At 34.6% G+C, this 12,224-nt stretch overlaps 1 protein-coding gene across 2 annotated transcripts in view; it reads right to left on the reverse strand.

Annotated features, from left to right (window-relative positions):
• Window positions 1–1,405: 1,405 nt before the first annotated feature.
• Window positions 1,406–12,224, reverse strand: part of ANO5 (anoctamin 5) — a 74,200-nt gene continuing 63,381 nt past the window's right edge. For both annotated transcript variants that reach the window (XM_081063810.1, XM_081063809.1), the window contains 4 exons: window positions 9,865–10,070; window positions 8,096–8,274; window positions 6,582–6,687; window positions 1,406–3,752 (listed from right to left, as the gene is read on the reverse strand). In XM_081063810.1, coding sequence (XP_080919936.1) covers window positions 3,531–3,752; window positions 6,582–6,687; window positions 8,096–8,274; window positions 9,865–10,070 — 713 coding nt within the window. In that variant the 3' untranslated portion in view covers window positions 1,406–3,530. The remainder of the gene's footprint in view (window positions 3,753–6,581; window positions 6,688–8,095; window positions 8,275–9,864; window positions 10,071–12,224) is intronic.

The following is a 12,224-nucleotide window of genomic DNA, read 5'->3' on the forward strand; positions in this document are numbered from 1 at the left end:
AATAGGCACAGGTTTGTAAGGTGAGAACTCCTTCATCTCCTTCCTCTGGCCCTTCTCTTCTTTATCATCATCTTTCCTTTTTTCCCCTGATAACTTGCTTCACGGCTTACCGTATTTCCCTGAAAATAAGACCTAGCCGGACAATCAGCTCTAAATGTGTCTTTTGGAGCAAAAATTAATACAAGACCCGAAAATAAGACCTAGTCAGACAATCAGCTCTAATACGTCTTTTGGAGCAAAAATTAATATAAGACTCAGTCTTATTTTACTATAATACCAGACTGGATTTACTATAATACCAGACTGGATCTTATCTAACATAAGACTGAGTCTTATATTAATTTTTGCTCCAAAAGATGCATTAGAGCGGATTGTCCAGCTAGGTCTTATTTTCAGGGAAACAGGGTAGATAAAAGAAGAATGCTAAATCCAGGAGAAGTCATGAGATGCAGCATTCCATTTCATTAAGATATTTCCTTCTTGATGGATTCCTCTAAAATAAATGTTTTGAAGTGGATTCTGCTTCTTGTGCTCAAAGAAAAACTGATGAAGGCAAGGATTAGAGATGACATTTGCAAAGAGTTATGTATTTTTCGGCTTTTGCACTTAAAATTATTTTTTAAAAATCTCAAATGCTTCCGGAACATTTCTGAAAAAATAACTATGGGTTTGATTGGATGATAAAAACATCTGCCGTGCTGATAAATATCAACTTACATGTGGTAGTCAGGTGCTCTTAATTCAGCCCTTTCATAATAGCCAGTGGGTTTAATTAGATAAGACAAATCTATCCGGGTCAATTTGGCTTCAGATTTTGGCTACAAGCTTTTAGGAAAGTGATGAATACTTCTATTTCATTTTAAAACCTGTGAAACAAGGAGCAAGTTCTTGGTAGAATATCGAAACATAAATACAAAATATTTATTGATAATATTTTAAAGGGAGACTACCAATCATAGGAACTATTAACTGATCTTAGTAGGGTATCCGATGGACACGTGTCCCATTTGGGAGACCACCTCAGAGATACTATGGATGCCTGATCATGGCACTGTACACCGGAAGCTAAACAATAATGAATGCCAACTATAATTTTATATATATAATGTGATGGCTCGATGCGAGGTTGGAGGGATAGTGGATGGGGGAATGGAGGGTGGGGGGGGTCCACAGTGTGAGGGATATAAATGATGAACATCTAAGTAGTACCTTGTCTTGTGCACCTGAAACTAATAAAAAGAAAAAAAAAGAAAAAAAGAAAAAAACAAAATAAATAGTATGAACATGAAAAAAAAATATTTCCTCTCTTGTTCTCTCCATACATCCTAGAAATCCGACATTTGAGTTGGTTTAAGATTGCAGTGTACAGATAACTTTGTGAGATTGTATATTCTTTTTTTTTTTTGAGATTGTATATTCTTACAATATAGCTCTATAAATACTGTTAGGCTATACAAATTAAAAGCTGTAAGAAACCAATTTCCGCACTCTTATGTTTATTAGCACCCATAAAGAAAGCAATATGAGCCGTGCACAATGTGCAACATCGTAGTAACGCAGAGTTTAACAAGCCAAAGGTACTGCATCTGTGTAATAGTAATACTGACAGGTTTTCTCAACCAAGAAATATATCTCCTCCACAGGTGAAATCATGCTTCAATAATGAAATCATTCCAAATTACACAAAGATATTCATAAAATCTACCCAATGGAGGGCAAATCATTACTGCCAATATTGGGGAAACTGTCTCAATGGTTTTATAAAATTCATAATCCTCAGTTCTTAATACTGACAATTCCACAAAAATATATTAGCATCAAATAACGAAACACTACTTTTTAAAAAAAATCATGTGATAAAGTTTCTTCTTTCATGTGCAATTAAAAACACTATTCTTTTGGAACCGAAGTGTAATTTGAAACTAGAGATTCAAATAATATATAAATGAAGTGTATCTCTCACTCTATAGTGTTAAAAAATATAAATAAAGCCATTTTTTAAGGGAAAGAAAAACAAGAACTAGCGTACATGTAACATAGGACTAAGTACAAGAGAAACTATTCAATAAAATTTTTTTTCACTTAGCTATCAAATTCGCCACCTTCTTCTTACTTAGTTGATCCATTTTTGGTATTAAACTCTTTGATTGATGTTAAACTGCCAACTTCTCTAAAGCCGGCTCCCATTTGAGATTTTACATCACATTAAATCAACAACCACAATACCACTTGTGTGTCAAAGGCATGGGGACAAGGCACTCAAACATGTAGTACAGAAATTCCAGATGAACATGGTTATTGAATATACTCTTTATGCTCCCTCCTGAAAACCTAATGAAATATTTGCAAAGGAATTTTAAAAAATGGTATAACTCACAAAGGCAAAAATAAAAGGGAGGAAATAGTGATAACAAACTCAAGGGCGTAAAGAAATGTGGCACTTAAACTTGCAATTGGTGATATGGTGATGGCAGAAACCAACAGGACAAAAGCCGATTTTGAAGGGATGAATCAATAGGAAAGGTTGTAAATTCATTAAAAGATTTGAGATTGCTTTAAACAAAGAGATCATATTTCATAAACAACTTGTACCTAACTTATAAGAAGAGCTATAAGTTAACTCAAACAGGCTTCATGATGTAAAACAGGCATTGCAGAAGACAAATAATTTCTTAAAATAATTCAAAGGCTTTTTTATATTAAGGTCAATAAATTAATCAATATACATTGTCTTGCATTCCTTAGCTGCTAAGAAGAGACATTCACTCTTCTATAATGTGAAGACCTGAAGCAATCTAATAACTTAATGCTCTGTTCCAGACAAGACAGTCTAGTTTTGAAACTACTGTTACCAAAATGTTATCTTTAAATTACTGACTTGGTCTTTTGTTGAAACCCAAACGTTTGAAACCCAAACTCTCTTGAAAAATCAATTCTGTATTTACCCAGAAGGACCACCTGGAATTCTGATGGAAGTTTAATTTATTCAGGACAATTTCAGAAACAAACCCTTGCTATGATATTTACCCAGTGTTTTTAATATGTGCATTTCTTATGTCATCTGATTTTGGTTTTTCATTTGTGTAGTGTAAAATGGCAGGAAAAAGTGGCTCATTAGGTCCCTTCACTTCTTTACTTTTTGTCCCAACATTTTTCTTGATGGAAAAAGAGATATAAAATAACCCACTAAAAGACCATGAAAATGTGCAGATGCACTAGAAGGTGATAGGACAGCCCAAGTCCAGCGTTTTACTATAACTGCAACATTCGATGATTTTCCAATATTCTGAGTCCTCATGCACTTTTAAGAATCATTTACAGAATCCTAGGAAATAATCTCTAGGGAGGGCCCAGCCCACGGAGCAGACAAGTGCTATTCTTCCAATCTCAAAGCTGGCCTCTATAAAAGTGTACAAAAACTTTAAGAAACAGAAGACGAAGGGGTAAAATTGACACATGGCTCTGGCCTCTGGCCCCAGTTTGGAAAACTGAAGCCAGACAGGCAACCAGCTGCGTACTCATTATGTTGACTAAATTGTTGATTTAGCCAGCTGTACTTTGTTTTCCTGAATCATGACTTCCTTGGCAAATTCATTAGAATCCATTTTCAAGTTCTCTTTTAATTTGTTAAGCTCAAAGTCATGGATAATCTTGACAGTCATTAACTTTTCTCGCTTGATTCTCTCCAGAACATCTTTTGGAACATCAGGGATCATCCAGGCCAACAAAAATTTAACTAAAAACACAATGTGCTAGAGGGAAACATAATAGAAAATCAGAGACACTGTTAGAATTGTCAAATGTTCAGCAAAAAGTTCTTTCAAATCATTTAATTCATTCAATAAAATGTGCTCAACACAGGAGATACAAGAGAAAGCAAAATATAGGGTCCCTGTCCTGGAACTTTCCTACAGAGACCAACAAATATTAAATAAAGAAATATATACTAAAACATGTAATACAGAAATTCCAGTTGAACATGGTTATTGAATATACTCTTTATGCTCACTCCTGAAAACCTAATGAAATATTTGCAAATGAATTGAAAACAATGGTACAACTCACAAAGACAAAAAGAAAAGGGAGGGAATAGTGATAACCAACTCAAGAAAGTAAAGAAAGGTGGCACTTACACTTGCAATTGGTGATATGGTGATGGTAGGAATAAAGACATTAAAGGCTCTGAAGGCTTAAGTGTGGGAGGAGTTGATAACAAGAGGATTAGCTAAAAAATGTGTATGAAAAGCAGTTGAATTTTCAGAACCTCTTTCCCATCCATTTCCAGGTATTACTTCTCCCCAATCCTACCCTGGAAGCAACTGAAATTAAAACAGAAACTATGGATTCAGAAGCACCAGTGATGGTAAAGGACGGATACGTGGCACCGTATTGAAAACAGGGCAACTAAGTGAAATTCAGCCTACTGACTTCTGAGATCCTTAGTCCCTTCTGCCTTGCTCAGCTCTCAGAACATAGGCAGCAATGAAACAGCTCGACAGACAGAAGGTTGGAGGATTTTTCCCTGGGGAAAATAACTAGTCTGCGAAATTAGAACTATAGATATCAAAATTTTGTAGGTCTCAAATGAAAAGGTCCCATCTCTACCTTATCACACTACAGTGAAACTCACCAAGCAGCATTCCTTATGTATGCATACAAAGCTTATAATCAGCTTTCATTGCTTCACTCTTAAATATAAGCCGATGGCAAAGAACCACTGAATAAGTAAAAAAAGTATCTAACATGAAAGAAAAAGACTGAAACACAAAAACAGGAACAAAGAGGAAACAGAGATAACAAAGAGAGCAAAAGAACAGTAAAACAGAAAAAAACAAAGATATAAATCTGTCTGTTTGTAGAAGAGAATATAAATGACAATTAAAATTTCGAAAGAGGAAGTGTAACATCTGAATAATAGAACTTCCAGAAAGATAGAACAGAAAATAGAAGGAAATTATCGGAGAAAGAATACAAGCAAGTTTTCTCAACTTGAAGGGTTAAGCATGTTTTCAGATCCACAGGGTTTCGTGAGGGTCCAGAACAATCAATATTGTCCACTATAGAGGAACTGCCTGGTGAAGTTTCATAAAAGAAGGACTAGTGAGAGAATTCTCAGAGTATGGTATACGAAAGATCATAAACAAAGACTGGGGAATCAGAATGGTACTGCATTTTATAACAATACTGGAAGCTGACAGAAAATAGAGCAATATCTTCAAAAGTTTCAGGAATACATATAGAAAGATTGCTGAGAAATTTTCAGGTTAAAATAACTACCAATCTTGAATTGTATAGTTCAATCATCTACATCATCTATAAGGATGATCTATATCATCCTTAGATCAGATCTTAATCATCAATAAGGAAAGAAAAGAAATTTTCAGTATTCAAGATCTCAAAAACTGACCATCTGTATTTTCCTCACAAAATTACTGAAAGATGTGCTTTCTTAAAATAAGCTAGAAATCTAAGAATGGGAGAAACATAGATTGCAGAAAAAATAGTGTTTTATACAAGAGAAGGCGAAGACAAGTCTCAGAATGATGGTGAATCAGAGCCTGGGATGATTAAAAAGTTAGTAATAATAATAAATAAACAAGAACAAAACATCAGGACATTCCTAGTGCAATTTACCAGACTGAAAGGTGATCTAAACTTGTGATGAAAAACATGGAAATGAAACAGTGATAAATTCATAAAGAACTGAGAGAGAGAGAGAGAGAGAGAGAGAGAGAGAGAGAGAGAGAGAGAGAGAGAGGAAAAACACGGAGAGGAATATTACGTAAGACTGCTTTCTTTTTCATCATGTAGAATTATTTGACTTTTTAAAATTAATTACATGTATAACCTTAATAAAAATAAAATAAGTTAAACAAAAACTGATTGGAATTTGTGTGTGTTTGCACAGACTTGTCCATTACTGGGCTTTACTGTACAGAGAAAAAGTGCGTTACATTGTTTATCTCTTCCTTATTGGCCTTCATGTAGCATTCAATTTGCAGCTTAGTCAAATACCACCTCTGTATTTTAGTATTTGTGCTGCCGAAGTGAGCACTATATTAAATCTTTTATTGCATGTCCTACATTCATAATAGTACTAGATATTCCAAAGGGAGGAAACATAATATAGTGGACAGAGCAGAAGCTTGGGAGTGAGTCATTTGGCATTGAAACCCAGGTCTACTATTAGGAGATTATCATTAAACCAAATACCTAATTTTGCTGAGTCTCAGATTAATTTTTTCAAGGCTGAGTCATAAAGTCTAACTTACAAGGTTATTATTATAGCCTCCGGAATCAGTATATAACAGGTATTCAGTAAAATCAGTGGGTCCTCTGCCCTTTTCCTGACCTCAAGGAATGAGGTCATATTTTTTTCTTTTCTGTCACCGTGATATCCTCAACAATAGTAAGTGAAAAATCAGGCAATCCATTGTACTGAAAATATCGCTAAGCACTTTTTATGACAACAAATCCTTCTGTCAAAACAATTTAAGATAATGTGAACTTTCTGTTGAGCAGGTACTTTTGGAAACATCTGACGACAGGGAGACAAACTGGAATGAAAGTTAAAGGCTCACCTCCATAACTATGATGAACGTCATCTTGGCGGCAAGGACGTGCCAGTACTGCATATTATGAGAGTACTTCTGATCGTGCTCGGGAGGATATCTGTAATCTCTATACCTGAAAAACAGAAATGCAAAAAATTAGCTATGGCTTCAAACAGAGAGACCTAGCATAAATTCTTATCATTCCTCAAGAGACCCTATTAGTTGACAACAAAAGTCAAGTCATAGTAAGATAATGATTCTAATTATAGTATTATCATAATATTATTAAACACTTATCTTTCCTGTACAGATAAAAATCATGGCCAAATGTTTCTTAGGTACAGTGTAAATGCAGCAGGAGACACAGTGGAAACTCCTTTCCTGACCTTCAAAGATAAATCTTGCTATCTCCATTCCCTCTTTTCTTACTCCTTAACATGATTAGTTCTACCCATCACCCCAGCATAACAGATTGTGTCCTGTCATTAAATTGAAGGGACATTTTAATCCTCATCTTATTTGATCTTTCAAGAATAGAACTCAATATCGTTGACCTTTTCTATTTTCTTGAAACTCTATATTCTCTTGGCTTATCTGACACTGCATTGTTTTTGTTTTCCTTACCATCTTTCTGGAGTTTTCCTAGTACTCAACTTTGTAAGATCATCATTTTCTACAAAGTTGCTAGACATTGATGTTCTTCAATGCTTTAGTCCAGTCAGGAAGTGATGACACAAAGAAATCTGCTCTTAAAGACTATGCTGATGGCTCTATATGCAAATATGCAATATAACCAGGCTCTATCTACCTGTGTTGCAACATTCTACTGTTTCTTTGTTGGAATCCAACATGAAGGACTTGGTTTAAGACTTAAGGGGCTTTGATATCCTATCTATCTATCTATCTATCTATCTATCTATCTATCTATCTATCTATCATCTGTCTTCCTATGTAATAAAATATAGTAAAATAATTCTATACACATTACATAAACATTATATACATATATTCTTTAAAACTTAGAGTGAAAAGATCCTCACAATACATGAGACACTAAGTGTGGAAACAGTAGGTTCACAAATCTATTTTCACACTCCCTATATAGAAGAAACCCTTCAAGTGGGATGGGTGGTAAACTAATCATGTTTTTACTTCTTTCTCACTCTATCTTTTCTTGAGGACCTATAGTTAAATTCAAGTAGGTTAAATGCATATAAAATACAATCATGCTGTATCACCTATAGATATTACAACTTGGGATCAACTGGCACTTACTGGTGAGAAATCTTTCCAATAATTTTAGGAAATAAGAAACAATTCAAAGTGATATTATTTACCCATAATATTCTCTTAGTTTAGGACATTTGACTTTTCCAAATCAGAATGATACAATGTGCGAATTCTAGAATTGATGCACTTTATTTATCCAGGATTTTTATTACCCCAAGGAAATCTCTTACATTGTAAGTCATGAAGGATATAGAGAACTCAAGGAGTACATTTAAAGGGTAAAATGAAAACCTAAGAAAACAAGACGAAACCTGCAAGTGGTGAAGTCTCTTTTCTCCGAAGGCGCAGTGTGGTTTGGTAAATCAGCTACCAGAAATACTGACAGGCTGTTATCGACGTATCCTTTCAAAGGGTCACTGGTATTTGTTGAGTAGGCATATAAGTAAACTAAACGGGGAATGATGTCTGATGTAAATGCAACAATAAAAGCCTAAAGGACAAAGCAAGAAGGAGATTATGAGCTAATAATCTAGTTTTAGAAATGTCTGATTTGTATATCTCTCAGTTCTATGTACGATATGGATGCAAAATGACTAAAGTGTTATTACAAATCACATTAATATATAAGTCTTTGGCCTAAAACATGAAATAGCTCATTTACAGTATATGACAGGTATTCTAAGATTTCATAGCTAGAAAGTGACTAAGTTGAAAACTGAACCTCCAAAAACCATGCTCTTTTCACCATGCCTTTCTATTTCTTACATTTCTTGTTATTTCAGAGCAATTGTACTGTCTTTAACCAAATGAACTTGCCTAGACCAACTCTAGAGGCTAAGACAGTGTGTATGTGTGTGGGTGTGGGTAGGGGGGGAGTTGGTGGGGAGGGAATGGAGAGACAGACCATGAGCTGGTATATTTCCCACAGTTCAGCGCAATTAATTTCAGTATTTGATTTCAGAGAATGGTATTTCCCCATACTTTCCTAAGCTCTAAATAGTATAAATAACATGTTTCCTTCAGGTAGATAAGTCAATTTAAAACCATCTGGCTCTGCCATCTACATTTTCAATGGTAGATTTTAAAAACTTTTAATTTACTTCTATAACTACCAGTCCATTCAGGTTTTCTATCACTTGCTGAATACACTTTGACAGCTTTTATTTTCTAAAAAAGTGACAATTTCAAATAGATTTTAAAATTTATTGGAATAAATACACACATAATAGTCTCTCAATTTTCTCACCTGTATCTTGCTACTCTTTTTTCTTTGTTTGAGAGTTTTGGAGTTTTGCTTATTTCAGTTGTTTTTTCAACGAGCCGACTCTTGATTTACTTAACAATTATATTGTTCTTGTTTGTTTTCTAATTTGATTATTCCTGATTATATCTTTATTAATTCTTAACTACTTTCTACTGATTAGTTTTGTTTCCTTAGTTTTTAAGTTACATGCTCAGCTCATGTTTTCCAGGCTTCTTTTTTAAAATAAAAGCATTTATTGCTATAAATTTTCTCTTCCTGTGATTTTAGCTGATTCCTATTGGTTTTCATTTTAATTAAGTGCTCTCCATAATTTCAATTTTGTTTTCTCTTTATATAATAAAGTTGACTCAGAATTGTGAATGGTAAGTAGTTGCTTATTCTTTTTTTGACTCTTATTATCAACTTTAATTTTCATACTATTATGTAGGTGAATATGCATTGTACATTGTCTGCTTTTGGGAATTCAGTTTTCATTTTTCAGTAAGTGTTCCATAGACATAACATGTCAATGTTGTATATTCTCTGTTTGTAGTATACAATGATACATGAGTATAATCAAGCTTTCATATTATGATCCAAATCCTTTATACCATTTTTCATTTCCTGTCTATTTTGTCACATGCCATGAAACTGTATCATGGTATTTTGATGAGAGTGGCTTTATTATTTTACTTGCATTTCTAAGAGCTTACATGTCACAGATTTCTCTATGTTGTTTAGTGCATAAAAGTTTAGGGATGTTTTAGCTTTATGAATGCTCCCCATCCCCAAGAAAACAAAACAAAATAGTCACCTCACCAAAATAGGTCTACTTACATTAGAGGCAACAGAAAGGACGGCCATTCCATAAAGAATGTCTTGCCAGACACCTATGCTGTGAGCTTTCGCAGCGACAGGTCTCCTGTATTGAGTAGTAAGTTTCCAGGCATCCACCCGGATCTCTATAGCATTATTCAAGAGAGCAAGAAGAGGAGCCAAAGGAAAAGAGGCCACAAATAAGGTCACAAATCCAAACTGGATAACTGTAGGGAAAAAAGAAAAATCCATAAGTTCATTATTGGGGAAGGGAACAGGGGGAACATTCTGCCCAGCTCTTGCCACTTCCTTCCTTTTGGAAGGATTTGCACAAGCAAAACACTACAGGCCTCTTTCCATCTGTTCACTTCCTCCTCCCCATAAGAAGCAGAGAGATTTATTTGCTTGCTAGGCTAGGAAGGAGAAACAGGGCATGCATAACTCACTTCCGTCCCTGGTGTTTCTTTTGAGTTCTGCTTGTCTGAGGAAAGCATCTGTTCTTCTTAGATAAGACAGTCTTCTTAAAGCATAGTCTTTTTTTATAGGCTATGTTTAGGTCTATGCTGGTCTAGCCTTTACATCAGTATTGCCACGTTAATGGGGTAATCACGTTTTCCTGTATTGCTAATCTAGGTACTTTTTTCAGATCATGGATAATGACTGATTAATTTGCATACTTCCATTAGCCATCCTGTGCTGGGTATAGAAAAGTACCCAACTACAAGCCTTATGAATGAATGTATTATGTAAGATTTGAAGACACTAACACATAAAACGGTGGCACAAAACAAGATATTTGAAAATAAACCAGAAAATGAATCATCTAAAGCCTCAGAAATATATAGAAATTTCACGTGGGCAAAGGAAAGATACGGTTTCTGGAATTTGCTATTTGTTAAGGTCCTGATCCTCTGTACTGTCTTAACAGCTTTCTCAATAAGTTTTACTCTCTTTCCTCATTTAGAATTAACACCGGTGTAAGCTGGCTTTGCTCCCCATTTTTGTTCTTTTGTTTCCAACAATGTTTGGGATAAAAGAGTCATCAACTGGTAGTCCAGCTTCCCACATGAGTGAAGAAAAAAATAAAAGAGATACAGGAATGGCTTTCCATTGGAGGAAGGAAGAAAGAATTTTCCACTAATCCTCTAGTTGTAGATGAATCTCAAGTGTTTCTGGATTTCAGCTTTTCTCATAAAATTTGTTCCTAGGACTCAGCATTGTCATCTACTAAACCAAGTGAACAAATTGCCTCTTTTCTTGCTCTCTCTATTGAACCAAGAGTTAAAAAGTTAAGAGGAAATATTATGCAGAAACAGCTTGACTTTTCAGGATCAAATTCAGATCTTTACCTAAAACCTTTGTGGACCATGGCAAATTAATTAACCTATCTACGTTTCAGTATCCTCTAAAATGAAACGTAGTGAATAATGACTACTCCGTAGAATGTTTCAAGATTAGAGATAATGCATGTAACACATCCAGAATAAATTAACTCTTAGCTGTGTCTCAATAAATGATCGTTAATCTTATGAAATCTTGATTTCGTCTTTTAATTTCAGTGATAATCTCTGATGGATTTATATACAAATTCATTTGGAACTTACACATTTAAAAAATTACAGCCTTATCACCTCATAAAGCAAGGACTACCTAATTTTACAGCCACCTGTACTAACAGACTTCTTTCTATTTGTCCTAAATGTTCTATTTGTCCTAAATGTCCTATTGCAAACCAGGTATCATGTGTACGCATTACAGTGGAGAATCATTAATCATCAAGTCTTCTCATTCATTTAACCATGATTTTATGAGCCTTAAGAATAAGCTTAAGAAATTGTCTTCCTTCATTCCATGCAAAGTCACCGAAAGCTAACACTCTGAGTAGACTACACAAGCCGTCCCCATCATTCTCTCTCCTAAAATTTCACCTCAAGTTCTTTTCTGTGTTCAGTCCTTAGAATATCTTAACGCGTTTATTGTGTTCTGTTTGGGTTTCCCTTGAATAATTAATTTTAGTCTTCTTCTTTTCAGCCCAAAATAACAGACATACACTAAAAGTATGTAAGACTTTGGAAATGTTTTCCAACTCATTCTCTCTCTGAGATGTCACTGAGGCAAACAAAAGGATAAATTGGCTATTTAAGCTAATTTGAGACAGTTATTAGTGATCCTTACTTCATTTGGTTCAGCAATATTAGCATTCATTTGATAGGAAAAATATCTCAAAGACTGGTACTTTGAAACAAAATTTCATTCTGCAGTCTATTTCATGGGTAATGTAAACGTTGAACCAATCTTTTCTATATCCTTCCATCTACCTTCTCATCCACCATCTGATGATTTGTTGAACACCTACTACGTACAAGGGAGGAGCTTTATCA

The sequence above is a fragment of the Rhinolophus hipposideros genome (genome assembly GCF_964194185.1).
Source record: "Rhinolophus hipposideros genome assembly, chromosome: 10".
NCBI classification, from domain to species: Eukaryota; Metazoa; Chordata; class Mammalia; order Chiroptera; family Rhinolophidae; genus Rhinolophus; species Rhinolophus hipposideros.